The 17,310-nt window shown below is 39.3% G+C and overlaps 1 protein-coding gene across 2 annotated transcripts in view; it reads left to right on the forward strand.

The window, feature by feature from the left end:
- The window catches only part of ADAMTSL1 (ADAMTS like 1), a 453,013-nt gene that overhangs the window by 271,065 nt on the left and 164,638 nt on the right, over nucleotides 1–17,310 (forward strand). For both annotated transcript variants that reach the window (XM_089693959.1, XM_089693958.1), the window contains exons 12-14: nucleotides 3,169–3,316; nucleotides 9,996–10,080; nucleotides 15,045–15,346. In XM_089693959.1, the coding sequence (XP_089550085.1) occupies nucleotides 3,169–3,316; nucleotides 9,996–10,080; nucleotides 15,045–15,346 (535 nt within the window). The remainder of the gene's footprint in view (nucleotides 1–3,168; nucleotides 3,317–9,995; nucleotides 10,081–15,044; nucleotides 15,347–17,310) is intronic.

Genomic DNA, 17,310 nt, shown 5'->3' on the forward strand with positions numbered 1-17,310 from the left:
TCACCTCCACGGTCCTTTCTGAAAGCTGAAAGGAGAGGGGGACAACTAAGTATTGGGACGGATTCATATTGCCAATAGATAAAGAAGATGAGGTGAACTTACTCAGTTTCTGCGGGCAGGAACGTACCATGTGACCGGCTTCACCGCAGTAGACACACAGATTCTGGGAGCGTCTGCGCTGGCGTTCCTCTGGCGGTAGTTTAGGCCGTGCCAGGCCTAGCTGCATGGGTTCGGGAGCATCTTCAGACGGCAGGTTCTGGATGTTTGGCCTAGTATGTTGACTGGATCCTTGGACTGACCCCCAGGTATTTCCGCGACCCTGACCAGACCTCTCCAATCTGCGCTCCCGTAGCCTACGGTCAATTTTAATGGTGAGTGCAATCAAGTCCTCTAATGTCTCGGGCACCTCTACCCGGGCGAGCTCGTCTTTCAGAGCCTCAGATAGGCCCATACGGAACTGGTGCACAAGTGCGAACTCGTTCCAGCGAGTGTCTCCCATCCAGCGCCTAAAGTCAGAGGCGTATTCCTCAGCCGCTCGCCGACCTTGTCGGAGTGCGTATAATGTGGCCTCGGCCAAGGCCGCCCGTTGTGGGTCATCGTATAAGATGGCCATAGCGTTAAAGAAGTTGTCAACCGTAACCAGATGGGGATCATTATTTCCCCTTAGTCGGTGGGCCCAGTCTTGGGGTTCACCCTGCAACAGGGAGATAACAAACCCCACTTTCACCGATTCTGTCAAAAAGGTCCGTGGTTGCAGTTCAAAGTAAAGCAGACAGGAGTTACGGAATGACCGAAAGCGTGTGCGATCCCCGTGGAAGCGCTCGGGTAAGGGTACTCGGGGTTCCGCCATAGGGAGTGATGCGGAAGGCCCAGGAGCCGGCTCGTGGGCTGCTGCGACCGGAGGTGCAGGAGCCGGGGCCTGTGAAACAGGAGCAGATATGGTGCAGGCCTGAAACCGATTCTCAATCTGCAAACATCTGTCCTGCAAAGAGTTTACTGCTTGCGTCAGGGTAGCCAGGTGCCTGCAAACCTCCTCCATCGGGGAGGGTCCTCCTCGAGGCTCAGTCAGGGCCTTCTGGTACTGTGAGGGACCGCCGAGCGGCACCCCTAGCACTCCACTGGTCAGGCGTGCCCAGAGCGCGGAGTCTAAGCCCCAGGGTACTTGTTCACCAGGGCCCCTGATGGTGGGGATGGACTTGTAGTACCCCAAGACCAGGTCGCCACTACTGAGCACACCTGTCAGTGGTAGGGGTGTTCGCCAGGAGCTCCAACCAGGGAGAGCCAGATGTGAGGAGGTCGGGTGACCCCGATGGGATGGATGGATGGCTGAGCAAGTGCGAAGTCAGACAGGCCGAGTTGGTAACATAGAGGACGGTAAGGTACAAGGGAGCAGGCAGAGAATCATCACACGCCAGGTCAGCAACAGGAGGTCAGATCTAATGAGGGGCATCCAGGGAGAGAGGTCAGGCAAAGCAAGGGTCTGGGCAGGAGAAATCAGCAGGTCAAGAACAATCCGGGTCAATAAACTTACAAGGCACAGGTACAGAATCACAGGAAGCAGGTAAGACCAGAAGGCAACGAAATGACAGCTCAGGGACATTTAAATATCCCGCCCTGCGCTGCCATTGGTGCCCAGCGGGCGGCCGCAGCTTCTACTGCGCATGCGCGAACTCGAACTCCGCGGCCGGCCCGGACCTAGTGCCCGTGTACAGGGCGGAGCAGTGCGCCTGCGCCGGGACCATCACGGCAGGGATCGAGGGGATCCCTGACACTTGGTGTACACAGTGGATTTCCCCAGTTTATGTGTCTGCTGTATTTAGCAGGTCTTATTGTGCATCAGTCAAATCTGCTAACCGTATTGTCACTTCCTCAGCTGTTTGTTAGCTTTTAGTTACTACTAGTCATCATAGGAGGCATGTTTACCAAATGAACTTGGCATACATTAATGACTTGTAGGGTAATTGGCTAACTGAAGTCCTATGACCCTACCCTGTAATGATTTATTGAATCCGGGTGTTCGACCCTAGCACCCCGGCCTTTGGTGAACTGCTTTGGATCCTAACCAAAATGTAAACCAGGTCCCAACAACATCTTCTCATTCTTAGACCTCATGCACACAGGACTTCAAAAACTTTCTGGCATCTGACTTTTTTTCTTTTCTGCCTCTAAATACCCCTATATGTTGAGCTGGGTACACTCTAGAAGTTTTTCTTTCATTCAAACCAGTGGACTAAATGAAAAAAAAAAACCTGTCAGATCTCCATTCCAACAGAAACAATGTTGGTGCAGCGATCTCCCCCACTGTGCTATTGTATTCTTATAGGAAGAACTCCCCCCTCACTATAACACACTGATCAGTGCTCACTGCCATTGGTTGCAAGCATTGATCAAATGCGGTTCGAATGCTGGTTTTCTTTCATACCCATTCGACAGAAGCCGGTTGTGAGACGGGCGCCTATAGGACAGAGAGTTGTACACACACACCAAAAGTTGACTGTTTCCTATCAAACCAATTTCGGACAATTTTGGGCCCCTGTGTACAAGGCTTTAGCCTATGATTCCATACACGCATAAACATTTAGAGGCAAGAGCATTTAGAGACAGAAAAAAAACAAACATAACTTACGTGTTCAGAAGAGGAGCATTTGGGCAAAAAAAAAAGCCAAATGCGCATAAATGTGCATAAATATGCATTTGCATGTTAATGCATTCTAATGGCCAGAATAAATTAATATTCTGAGCAATAGAATGCATTAGCACCAAACGTGCATAAATGCCAACACAAATTGTGTATTTAGGCATGTTTTTAAGGTGCGTTTTGTTCCCCTGTCCCCTCAAGCAAAGGCTTCCAGGAGAGGAAAAAAAAGCCTTATTTGCATGAGGCATTTCATGTACACACATTATAACAAATTTTGAAATAATAGCACCCTCTACCTAATAAACATGTCATGTTTTAGATTGGTTCACAGAGTGAAAAAACTAACATTTTCAAATCAGTGTCAAAACATTACCATCAGCCCATTAATTTTTCTTGACAGACAAACTGGTATACAGACACACATTTAAAAATAACTAATAGAACACATAAAATGCTGTGTAAATATAAACTGAAATGTTTCTGAAAAACTACTTGATTAGTGACACTAACAAGCCTGTCTGTGTTTCTAGTGTACTGTTACATGTGGGCATGGGCTGAGGTACCGTGTGGTTCTCTGCATCGATCACAGGGGAATACACACAGGAGGATGCAGTCCTAAAACAAAACCTCACATCAAGGAAGAATGTACGGTGCACATACCTTGCTACAAGATCAAAGGTAAGCTGAAAATTTGCACTATGGTTTGTAAGTAAATGTGAAACTTAAGTAAAATGTTGTGTTATTTTAAAAAAAAGCTTATATTTTCATAAGTAGAAAAAAAAGCACATGTAAGAGAAATGAATGGTAAGTTAAAATTGTGCTTCTTTAATTATATCATCAGTGTTGCCTTTTCTTATTTACATTAAAAGTGTATTTTTTTCAGTTCTGATATTAACTTAGTTATTTTTTAAAATTTTAGCTAACATTTAATTTTTTAGATAATTACTAATAACTAAGCTTTAGTTAGAACCTTGCTTTTGGAACCCCATGCCGCCTACAGGACTGGAAACCAACCTTTTCATCTTCTAGTTCTTCTTTTCTCTGGTCTCTAACGTCACTGTTATTGAGTAAATTAACCATACATGCATCCTGTACTCTGAGTTCCAGCTTGCTCTTCTCCTGGTAATGAAAGAGAGGGTAGACAATAATCCAGAATCAAATAAGAAATTGGTGTTTTTAAAAGGGGTATAATGGCATCATGTGGCAATATCTTCCAGTACAAAAAGAGAGCGTGGTAGGGACCCACATCATGTCGAGTACTCATAAATTAGCCAATCTGTAAGTTTTATACTGGTACATTTTTTTGTTTCACAAAGTTTTTATTGAAAGTTAACAGTGTCCTCACAATATAAAAACTCATAGGGGGAGATTTACTAAAACTGGAGCACTCAGAATTTGGTGCAGCTGTGCATGGTAGTCAGTCAGTTTCTAACTTCAGCTTGTTCAATTACACTTTGACAATAAAACCTAAAAGCTGACTGTATGACAGGATGACAGACGCCACAGGATGACAGACGCCACACACCACTACAGGTTAAAAGAAATATGAACAGCCTCAGCCTTGACCTTCTCCTGAGCCTTGTCTCTGATGCATTTCACCCTGCCCATTGGAGCTTAATTATAGAGTAAACCCAGAGGAGCTCAAGGCTGAGCAGCCCAGTAACATACGTAAACACTTGGCTTATCCTATTAGTTAGGTTTATTAGGCTGAGACCCTGGTTGGTACCCAGAATCAGGGCAACTGTGTTGTCAAATTAAAATAGGATAACATAGTTGGGTGCTATAATTCTTGTGACCTGGTAAATTACATAGAGAGTAATCATGAGGTGTAGGCCATATTGAAAGAAAAGCATGTTTGACAATGCAGTAGGCTTCAAGTTACAGGTGTAGTCTAGACAGAGAACAGGAAAGAACTAGATGCAACCTGGAGAAGCATTGTGGAAATATCAAAGTAAAGGGATGGGGAAGAATGTCAGGGAATGAATCTTTGTCAGCAAGCCACAGAGCAAGTGAGTCATATAGCTTGTCCACTTCATAAGGACAGAGCGGACCTATCAAAGTCTTTAGGGAGATAATGTTCTATACATGGGAAGCATATCTGCTCAAATTTATGGTTTGTATCGTTAAGTATTGCAGCCATCTTTTTCATGGAACAAGTACCATGTCATCTTATGCTTCATGTGATTGCTGGGGTTGAGGACCACCATGCCTTTTGCATGGGTTTGTTTTCCAGCTGTAAATTGAAATGTCAGGAGGTGGAATTGCATGTTTGTGCACTCGGATGGCTTTACGTTCAGCAGTACTTTCTTACATGAGTTCAGTAGGACCTTGCCCAATATTGTATATGTTAACTGGTTTACATTGACCCAAAATCTCTTGATCTTGGGGCATTCCCACGTATATGTAAGACGATGGCTGGCAACTGGCATCCCTAAAAGCATTTGTCAGAGATTGGGGGAATGAATTTTGGTAAATGCTGTGGAACCCTACACCTTCCCATTTGCAGCGTAAAGTTGGATTCTATGACCAATGCATTGGCAGGGCAATGTGCATTAGCCTGCCATATGTGTTTCCAATCCTCCTTCTGTATGCCACTCCCCAAGTCTTTCCCTATTTTGCCACATAAGGATGTTGGTGTAGTGCTTGGTCTTTTAATTGCAGGTTACATCTTTATCAGTTGCCAGTTATTTGTGAAACAGTTAGATGTTATGAACGTATGGTGCATACGTTAACATTTTAAAAAAATTTGTTTTTTATTTTTATTTTAATTAAGCTTTGAATTTTCAGTTGTTTGTGGTGCCCAATACAGGCTTTTCAGTTTGATGGAGGTTAAGATCTGCTAATTGAACATCTCAAATAATATACTTTTGTGACTCTATTTATACTAATGCAGGTCTCCAGACACTCCAGACCAGCTGAACCACTGCGTTAAGACCCAGTGGAGTTTATTTTTGCCCCCATATATTATGTAACACAACAGGAAGATTGTTATTTTCAGTGATTTTTTTCATTGTTTATAATGTTAAAGTGGTTGCATCTGAGAATAGATGGAACATATTTTAAAATCTAAGCATAATGGTTTAAATACGTAGAAGGAGCGGACCAAAACTACAATATACATTTATTAACAGATAACTGATACCATTGGATAGAGAACTCCTTGTAGTAAATAAACACTGATTGAGTCTTTAAACTATAAACAGCATTTTTCTAATTAGGAATGTGGTTAGGAAGGGCTTACAGGTATGCTCTCATGCTCTGCTACTTCAAATTAAATTATAAAAGTGTTCAAAAGCAATGCTTTATGTGAGCAACCTTCAAAATACCATATGTTTATCCCTGTTTATACACATAGATTAAAATAAAAGCTGTGTTATGTTATCAGTTTAAAATAAAATATTCTGGGTCCTAGAATTTTCCATATTATTTTTAAAAGGAGACTGTATGGTCTGCATATCTTTAGTGTTTTCCAAAAGAGGTTAAAGCAGAGTTCCGCTCACCCTGTCAAAAAATAAAAGTCAGCAGCTACAAAAACTGTAGCTGCTGACTTTTAAAAAACAGACACTTACCTGTCCCTTGGTCCCGTGGTGTGTCCCCCACAGCCCGTTTCACCAGCCGTCCTGTATTCCAGGAGGCCGGCATCTTCTTTGGGTGGAGCTCAGCTTCAATGAATTTGGCTGAGTTGGTTAACATACAATTAAAGGTACATAACAGATAAATCCTAAATATGCATATCAATTGCTAGTACAGTGGAAGAAGTCTTGATAGTTGACGTTTGCTATGAGTTACAGTCATGCATATACATGCATATACAGTATTTGATTTGTATGGTGCAGTGTTTTTCTCAGCTTGCATGATAACTTAAAAGAAAATTCCATGTACAGTATTTATGAGCACATTATGTAAATGCAACATTTTCTGAGGAAAACCCAGCACCCTGTTCAAGGACTTCCATTCTAAACTGAATTAACCTGTTTTAAGCTGCTTTTACATTCTCATTGATTTGTTTGAGGAGAAAAGCAGTTCTGATAGCAACAAAAGCCCAAGTACTCAGACCTTTGTTCTGAAAACTTTACTAATTAATAGGAAAATGTGCTCATCTGAATCATGGGAATTATAAATTATGGGAAATAGGCCTCATGTACATGGTCATGTTGTGAATGTAAAGTCTCCTAGTATAAAATCACTGAAACTTTTTGGGTCCCGATAAGCTGCTGGTGCTGTGTACAGTGTCCAATACAAGTAAATAAAACATAAAGTGTAGCGCCAAACATATAATAATGAAACTGAAATGTATCATGACAAATATAATGTGATAAACAATGTCCATCCACCACCATAAAGTGCTCTTGCTTGCAGCAAAACAATTCAAGATTGCTGTCACCGTCTGCCAGTGAATTGAAGACTCACCCGAAATTATGGCTGCCACTACAACAGCATGTCAGCTTACATAAACAGCCTCTGCTGACCTGAAATTGCATAGCAGCATGAAGTCAGCACTGTAAACTCCTCCCCGATGTGTTTCATCCAGTGGGACATTACCAAGGGGTATTGCGGTGTTGACGCCTCACATATTTATACAGTATTGCGTGTCTACCCTCTCACCGCAAATCAATCAAAGACCAGAACCAGAAGGACAGATCTTGGAAAAATTGGAAACGCTGATGCCAACATCTTAGAATGGGTCATTGATGGATTCTCAACCAGAACTGGAAGAACAGAGCCTCCATCTTGGAAAAACCAGAAATGGTGATGCCGCCATCTTAGGATGGGTCATTTGTAGATTCCCAACCCATAGCATCAGACTTCAAAACAGAGAAGCCCAGTGATTGGCTGTACTGGCCATACTAGTGTAAATGTTGATGGCTTATGGATCTGCATTTACCTGGACATGTACTCACAGTGTATTTACCAAGATGTGATATTTTAATGCTTGGGGAAATCTGCCATGCATGAATGCATGAATAAATTCTGATCCACAAGCCATCAGTGTTCACACAAATATGGCTGTGTAGAGCCATTCACTTATAATAGCAGATGAATGCAGAACCTTGAGCACTGTAAATTTTACACTAGAGGCCTCTAGGCATCTGCGTGCATGAAGCTTTAGTAGACGGTATTTACAGGCATATACAATGTCTTAAAACCACAATAATATTTTTCAGATCTTTAAAGCCTGATTGAAATTTTGGTTTAAATTAGCTAAATACATTCCAGATGCATCAAAATAAAAGGTGCACAAAGTCTTTGTTTACTTTAAAGAACAGTTACAGCCTGTGTAGAAAAGTTAGCCCTTTGCCAGTTTCCTGTAGAGAAAGGCCCTTGCTCTCTATGAGGAAGCAGTGGTCTCTCTGCAGAGGTCTGCTGAAGCAGTCCTATAGCTCTGCAATTAGAAAAGCACTTGTTCCCTGCTGAGAGCCATAGGTCTGACTCTGTGAAGTTCCTCTGCAGATAGATTATTGCTTTTCCACAAAGAGCAAGGGTCCTCAGCAGCGTGCTGGCAAGGGACTGGCTTTGCAGTTCAAACTTTGGCTGCTTTTTTAAGAAAACAAACTCTGAGATTTTGCAGGTCATTTGTTTTGATGCAGCTGGATTGTATTTAGCTGATTAAACTGAAAATTTGAATGCGCTTTAATGAATTCTATCTGTTGTACCTTAGCAAGATATAGCAAGATATCATCTTATCAGTTACTGAGATTAATTATGGTCTATTAATAATGACTATAAATATAAATTAAATATTTGAAAAGTATTACACAACTGAATAAAGCAAGCAAAGTGGCAGCTGTTACTAGCTTAAAAACAATTGTCAAAAACAGTTAGTAAAAAATAAAGCAGGTACGTATTGTGGGTTGCCTGATCTTAAGATTTTAGCCACAATACCTTAAACACCGAGATGAGTGAGACTAGAGGTCAGACTCTGACAGATCTCAAGTATGACTGTCTCTCTTCTCTGTTTTTTGTAATCACCTTCTCTAAAAAATGTGAATTGACAACATTTCCAAATACTTTTCAACTTAGCAGACCCCATTCATGGCCAGCGTGGGCGCAGCTTATTACCCTATCACTACTCAAGTCATGACAAGGAGAACAATAAAACCCATATCCATATGTGAGGAAATGGTAGAAACAACATTTTGCCATAACATTGGATCAAGATCAGTCACCCTTGTTAGCTAATGAATTCCTTGCATGAACATTACTACCTTGAGAGGAAAAACCTGAAGAATATTGCCGTTTAATTGGAAGAAAAAAATGAATTGAAGAGTAATACTGTGTGTTTGACATTCTGTGTCCTGTTTTTCATCAGTGATAACCAAACAAAATATGTTCCTCATTCTTCAAGTGCAGTGCAGTCGATGAGCTGATAAGATGGGTTTTGGATCATATTGGAGCACCTCTCTGCAAAACATGTGCAGGCCGTCATTTTGTTTGAAAGGCACAGCTCTGCTTCCCTTCTCCAATGTTTAAAGCATCATTGTGATTATCTTCACAGACACCATTTTGTGTCTTCTATTACATCTGTAAAGTGTCTTCAGAAATTGTTGGCCTACTTATTTTATAGGTTTTCTCTTGTATCTCAATATGGCTGTTCCTGGCTTCTGAACAGCTTATTATATCTTTAACATATGTTTGTGAGGACAGGAGATTCCTTCTATTAAACTGGATGTATTGCTTAAAGCAGAAGAAATTATTTTACCTTTTCAACACCTCAGTTTGCTGTAATGCGATAGCTGTGTGCCATCATTACTGTGTTACTGCTGCACTGCGTATTATAAGTTACTTTTTTTCTATTTTAGTTTTCATCATTTGAGCTAATAACAAGTGTTTTTATAAAGATATCACATCTTGTTATAGTAAGTCAATCTGGTTGCGATTAGTATATATGTGTGCTTCTTTATAGAGCCTTTTATGCAGCAATCATCGGTGATTATTGCAAGTCAGCATAAAGTATTCTGCAATTTCCGACTACCTCTATAACTACCATCATGTCAAAATTGTGGCTGCAAAACAATGTACTCACAGTTGGGGTTTCTCAGGAAATAGAACTTGGAACCTATAATCTCAGTGTCTAAGTCATTCCAGTTCACTGGTTTGGATGACAACCTTTGCTTGTCAAATTGAGAAGCATCATGGGAAAAGGCAGCTCAGTACAAGAGAGCCAAAGTCTAACTATAACTAAAAGAGGCTAAATGTGGAAAACTGACTTTTCTTTTTTTTATGGGTTTTCTGTTTTGGATGAGCGTTTATATTCAGTTAATGGTATTTCTTCCTAATAATAGATGATTTTGATGAAATACCAGTGATAAAAGCAATGTTTTCACCACGTGTGCTTTTTATTTTTTATCATGTGCAGAAAAACTACCAGTAGAGGCCAAGTTACCATGGTATAAACAAGCACAGGAATTAGAAGAGACAGCAGCTGTATCTGAAGAACCTTCGTAAGTATCCTATTTGTCTAATGCCATACAGTTGTAATTGTTTTGAAATCCATTTTAAAGTGTTAGCTGTTATTTACTTTACCAGTCTCCAGTATGGAAAATAGTTAGAACATCTTTCAGGTTTGCATTGCTGCCTGTGCCCCTTTAAGGAGATCTCTCCTCACCACCTGGTCTGGTAATAATTTTATCATAGAGATAGTAAATGAGAAGAAATCTCCCAAACAAACACACGGCAATAAAAACCAACAACGGTTCTAACTTTCCCCCTTTCCCCAAAGACAAAATAAAGTTGGGAATTTAGCTGTAATTTATTGTGTAAAATATACTAGAGTTCTAGAAATTCTACCTGGTTCTCATTGCTCAGATATCACATTTATTTACACTAGAGTCAGACTTGTTGTTGTACAGTGATCCACAGACATGGGAGAGCTTTGTTCCTCCTAATTTAAAACCTTAGAAAGTTTTTAATTCAGAGAGGTACCATATTCTGCAATTTTTCACTCAAGGTGGACATATACTTCTGTAGCCTTCAAACAGTGCTGGAAAAGTCAGTTGTAACTTGATGTAGGCACTTTATAGCTGCTGTTTTGCCTAGGACCATATTGTTATCCATTTCACAGTACTGAATAAATGCAAGACGGCCACTTTATGCAAGCAATAATGGGCAGCTCTTCCTGTTCCTAGACCCAATCCCTAAAGGTACCATCAATATAATCCAGAAGTAAAAGTTGGCAGGAAAAGCCTCTGATGATATAAAGCATCAAATAGGCTCCTGGGAGGATAGAAATACTGAGTGTGCCTAGACACTGTGACATATACAGAAGTTCTCGGCTGCTTTTAAACAGGAATTATATTTAGAAGGTACAATTTTTACAAATTGCTTTACCCAGTTACTGTGTTAATGAATCTCCTTTGGACAGCCACATTTTTTTAATCGAAAAAGATTGTAAATATATGGTTTCTAGATTTTAAATATAGGTCCTTTTTAATGCTACTTTGGATTTGTAGATAAATAATGTTTTTCCTGTTTTCAAATCCACAGTATCCTGGCAACGTTGAACCTGCAATTTAGCAAGCAGGCACTTTTCTATCCTTCCTGTTATAAAAAAAGTTTGCTAAGCTATGGGATGTATGTGAATGTACATGGGCAGCAATGAACCTTGTGGTTTCCTTCATATTTTTGTAGTTTAATAAAATACTTTTTGCCATTCTCCCATGCGGTAAAATTACAATGGCTCTGTCACACTTTAATAAGAGTGCACCTTAGTATAACTTTCTTATTTAGCAGGCCCCTTCCATCATGTAATGTACAGATTAAAAAAAAAAACTACTGAAAAAGAGAAGCGTGAATTTGATTTGTGAGGAAATATAAAGTGGGTTCTTTTGCAGGTAATTATTCAGGTAGAGGTTTTGGAAAGTCACTAAAAGGAAATGATGCTAGAGTAGTCAGCTCTGAAACCACAGTGTTTCTGGAAGGAAACTAGAAATGCTATTATTAAAATGTAGCTTAGGACTATTTCCCTTTGGAGCGTGATTAATGGGCGCAATTTACAGCTTTGATCTGCACAGTTCCTTGCTCTGTCTATGCAGTAGCTTACACAGTTGAAATTGAAATCTCGATGTAGTCAAATAAATTTTCCTTTCAGAGGAGTAGAATTGCTGTGTTGGGCTATTTAATATACACTGTATTATATTGCAAACAAAGCACATGTGGGGAGCTACTGCAATGCTCAGGTCTGTTTTACTATATGATGCACATTAGCAGGCAGAGTGGATATGATGCTGGGCTTTACATGCTCCATTTTATAGCTACACCGAACAATGAAACTAGTGTCTTTTATTATGCTTTAATTCGAGTAACCATGCTTGGCCAGCTTGGAAACAATTTACAGTCAGGTGTATGAATACACACATAAAACCCCATGTGCGTTATATAATGGAATTAGAGGTAGGTAGAATTGTGTACAGTAGCTGTGACTCACATGTATCAGATAGCACAACTTTTATAGGGTTCTAACAGTATTTTTTTTTTCTTTACCCTAAAATGTATCTGAAGCCAAAACATATTATTTTAGTTTTGCATACAGTGTTGAAGGGTTAAAACTCCTGTCTGTGTCCTTACTGGGAGGATTCACCATTTGTATTTGTTATGGTGACCATTAACTCTGGGATATCTGAGTTATCAACAAAACTGTAATTGTGGAGAACTTTTTCAACAGAGACACTAGTTCTCTCTAAGGAGATTTCCCTCACTATGGAGAGGTTCTCCCTAACATAGTGTTGTATCTATAGGGTAGGAAGTAAAGAAAAATCTCCCCAATAGGACACAGATGGCAAGAAACCTAGTCAAAATAAAAAAAAAAAGGTTTTGGCTTTAGATTCACTCTATCTATTAATAGAACAATATCACACATAACATACTGCTTTATTAAAAGAGTTGATTTTATGGTAGATACATGTAGCTTTGGTTTTTGGTTAAAACATACTGTAAATCTAGCTTATGTCATGTTGTTTCCAAACATTACAAAAGCATCAGGACTAGCAGGGTACATTAAGTGAAGGTGACCCAGAACAAGCATGTAGCTAGTGATGTCAGATATAGACAACCAATAGAGCTCAGCTTAAATACATGTTTAGTTCCTGTTTCCTTTGCACATCAGAGTCTCACATTTTGTTGTTATCATCATATCTGGCACGGAGCCTGGTCAGTCTGCTCTACCTGCCCCCTCTATTCCAGCAATATAACATGTTCTGAAGCCATAAAATGTATTTAAAGTGATTCATTTCTCACCTGAATAGTAAATAACAGAAACAATTAGTTGTTGTGTTTTGGTGATTAGAAGCTCTGAACATCCTGGGGAGTCAAGTTAAGGCAACATGGCCATAATCAATGCGATATTGTCTAAGATTGCTTATCCATTACTATTCATTACAAACAAAAGAAAACTTGAAGCTTTCAGAAATGTGTTTCCTATCTTCCCACTTCCGCTTGCCACATCGTATCTAAAGCTTAAAATGTATATCAAGCCAAAACATTTTTGTAGTTTTGGATAAGGTGGAGAAGGTACAGAATGTGAAGGGAAATCCTAATTTTTAGTTTTCATAGCAACAAGAGGTAAGGGTAAATGTTTCAATGAAGAAACCTTTTCTTGTGACAACTGTCTAAGAAAGGATAGCCAATAACTTTTGAGAGATCTCTTTAATTTCTGCATTGTTTCTGGAAAGTGTAGTGTAGAGATATCACTGAAGTGACACAGACTGTATAAAACCAGAAAGGGATCATGACCATTACTTACTTTATTCTTAAAGGAAAATAAAAGTTTTCACTGTGCATAAACACTTTTAAGAAAAACTCTAGACCTGTTTTATTTTTTAGAGGACATAGCTTCTGTGAGATTTTATGTTGCTTCTTTCCCAAAATTGGAGATGCATGTCCTCATGGTAAAACAGGAAATGAAAGCAAATCTCCCCAAAGTAAGGACAATTCCTACCTTGATATTTGTGACCAGGCCACCATTTAGAGATTTCTTTCTCCTCCTATTAACTTGGTTACTTCTAGCAGTGGGATTTCTCCTTACTTTCTATCCTGTCATCAAAAGTACAGAAAGTAAGTAAAAAAAAGTTTATGCGGGCAGTATTGAGAACCTGGCTTTCTATTCTATTCAAAAACCGAAAAAAAAATTTTGTTAGGCTCTGCTTTAGGTTTGGATAATCACTGATTTAAACAAAAGCATCCATTTTAAGAAAATCTTGGAAAAAGAATGGTTTCATTTGATTAGACATGTTTGTAGAGTAGCAATGAAATACATAAAATTACAACCATTTATGGTAGTATTTACGGACATTTACGTAGGTGTACTGGCAAAATCATGTGAGGAAGCTTCTACTGCCAGCTATAAAATAGTTTTCCCTGTGTTTTACATTGATGAAGCTTTGTTCAGAAACCAATGTATTAATCAACAAGGTAATCAAAGCATTTAGTTGGCAAAGATTGAACTTTATAAAATACTGGTTTATTCTACTTCAAATAGGACTAAATTGTTTGTAATAACCAGAAAGCTTTTTGTGTTATGGAATAGCCAGACTAAATCAAAGCAGGTATTTAGTGCCTCACTAAGCGGGAGCTATTGGGACCAGTAAACTATACATGGTAAAATAATACACTCCTGAGCTCTGTCTTATTCCAGTCATTTATATACTATTCTACCATATACATAGATCTGTATATTTATTACTAGTCTCATGTGCAAACACTTCATTAAATTTAAAGGACGTTAGGCAGTCAGTATTGGATAGTGTTCAGACATAGAAGAAGAACTCCATCTGTAAAAAAAAAACCCTAATTTGTATTATTATAGTTAAATGTTGAGCAAATTTCTCATTTTACTTGTGTGTCAAATATAATAATATCACTATAGGTAATTAACCCCTTAAGGACCAGAAGTGTATTAGATAGTAAATGTTCTGTTCTCATGGACATGCATGTCAGCCCAGATATTCTAGAAAAATTGCACAAAATGTCCAAACAGACCATTAATGTCATACACTATAATAAAACATGCGGAAGCAAGGTAGACATATCTGTCCAAAATGTAATCTGTTGCATTTCTCCATTTTCCCAAATGGTAAATGTATTCTTCTGACCCAGAATGAAAAGGCTGTATAATCCTTGTGTTCCATTTGCTAGGCTCATATGTGCAGGAACATTATATTTTATTTAGCGTTTTTTTTAAAGAAGTGGATCTCGCTTTAAAGAATAATAGAACAGGAGATGATGGTTTTGAATGGTTGTTATGACAGCTCCAAAACTAATGAAAGCTAAATTGTGTTTGCTTTGGTTTTCTGCATCTGACTGCTGCATAAATTGTTTTTAAATATGTCCCATACTGTTTTTAAAGGTGTACCTCTGTTATTTGTTTAGTAAGTTCTTCACATGCTTAAAGGTTTTGGTTTCTGCTTTACAGTTTTATCCCGGAACCATGGTCCCCATGTAGTGTCAGCTGTGGAGCTGGTATCCAACAACGAACAATAAAGTGCCAGGTGCTTTTGTCATTTGCACAAACAGTTGCTGATCTTCCACTTGATGAGTGTGAAGGACCAAAGCCTGTCAATCAAAGAACCTGCTACAGTGGACCCTGCAATGGAGAAGCTGTAGAGTACAACCCGGATGAGGAAGAGGTGGAATATGGAACAATAAAAGACATTGATGAACTCAATGACTGGGAATATGAGGGCTTCTCTGCGTGCTCAGAGTCCTGTGGAGGAGGTAAGTTACTTACACTATAAAATAAGCTGACTAAACTCATGATTTGGAAAATGTAATCATGAAAAAGGCAAGTAGTTAATTATTCAGAAGGTTAATAGTATGAATATAGTTTACAGTGTACCTTTCCAAAAAATGGTGACACAACTTTTCACTTTCATGTGTATTGTTTCTTCAGTGTCTGATTGTACCCCAGCTTTTGTCTTATCTCTGACTGCCTCCTGCCTAATCCCTGTTTAGGCTTTACCTTGCCCCAATGTGTTTGCCTACAGTTTTCCTTGCATCTATCCTAAGAATTTTCCAGCTCTATACTGTTTGCTTAAATAAACATACAATACTTGTCTTTGAGGTAGGCCATTATTGGCTACTACTCAATCATCAAAAGTAAGTGATTTTTTTATTAGACTAGGACCATCTTCCTATAGTAATCTTCCATAAGGATTTTCTATAATTTAGCAATTTAGCAGAATGTTATTTTCCCAGAAGGGACATCAGTGTCTGTAAAAAGAGCTGTTATCAAACCCTCTGAAAAATCCATTTTTTTATAGGTCTTTGAAGTCATGCTCTTGGAAGTGTAATCATTTTTTATGTTGCTCTTTGCAAAGAACCCAGAATCTCTCAAAGAATGGTATTACCATTCCTCATTTGTAGACGGTATTCACATGTGCTAAAGTGTGAATATACTGGCCAAACCTTTGCACTTCTGTTAACAATTCAGAAAAAATACACTGCTTGCTTGGTTCTGGATGAGTGAGTTTTATATCCCCAAAGGATCTTCCCACTCTGAACAAAGGATTTGTGTTTTAACCAGCTACAGTAGCTAGCAGCCTCCTGCGGAAAGAGGTCTTCCCATTAGATTGCTTCTGCTCTCATGAAAATGTAAACATTGGTACCTATAAAAGTGTGCTAAAGCAGGTGACACTGCACTGTGAAAACATAAAAACAATAAACTGTATGACATGGAAAACTCTCATTCCTTATGGACAGCTGTACACCATAGGCAGAAGAAGCTGTAACTCCTTTTGACATGCTCCATTCTGTCTACAGTGCTACTGAACTGGAACAGGTCACTTTAAAGCTGATGTGGCTGTGGTTATTTTTCAGGCTGATAGTCCCAGAGGAATTAAAAGCAAATAGCGTTTGCAAGGGTAAGTTTTGCTATGTTAAGGAAACTCCACCCAAATAAGTTTTTTAAACTTGTAAGCATTTGAGGATTAGTAAACCTACATCAGAGGAATCTTCATTGAAATGCAAAGAAATTGGTCCAGCACACATAGACATATCACTAAAATGATTCTTAATTGACAGCAATTAGAGAACCTCTAGTTCAAGCAAAGTAATTCAAATAAAAAATGGTAAAGCCAATTACTTATGATGATCTTGGTTTTCAAGTCAGGCACAAAAGGTGTGGAGAAGTCAACAGTTACGTGATGCTGTGCACTTTTTCATGACCAACCTGTTCCTCCTGGTAGTTAATTTAATGTTTTATAATTTTAATGAGGTGAAAAAAGTCATCATACATGGGTAAATATGCTGTATAGCAGGGGTATTGAATTAAAATTCAAGCAGGTCCGGTAACTAAAATCTTCTTCTGGACGAGGTCCGAAAATAAATGTCCCCGTTAGTATTCCTCGTTACATCAGGTTCCCCCTCCAGAGTAATTTATTACATTGGGAGCCACCATCAGACTTCCCCCATAAATCAGTTGCCACCATCAGAGTACCCCCCTATATCAGGCGTTCCCATTGGAGTGCCCCCTTAAGTAATGTGTTCCCACCAGAGTGCCCCCATACATCAGACATTTCCATCAGAGTGCCCACTTACATCAGGCATTCCCATCAGAGTGCCCTCTTACATTAGATACTCCCATCAGAGTGCCCCCTTACATCAGGTTTCTGCATCAGAAGGCTCCCTTACATTTGGTGTCTCCCATCAGTGTGCCTCTTTACATCAGTTGTCCCCATTAG

Source organism: Staurois parvus, unplaced genomic scaffold, assembly GCF_062004578.1.
Source record: "Staurois parvus isolate SC_StPar_1 unplaced genomic scaffold, SC_StPar_1.0 ptg000644l, whole genome shotgun sequence".
NCBI classification, from domain to species: domain Eukaryota; kingdom Metazoa; phylum Chordata; class Amphibia; order Anura; family Ranidae; genus Staurois; species Staurois parvus.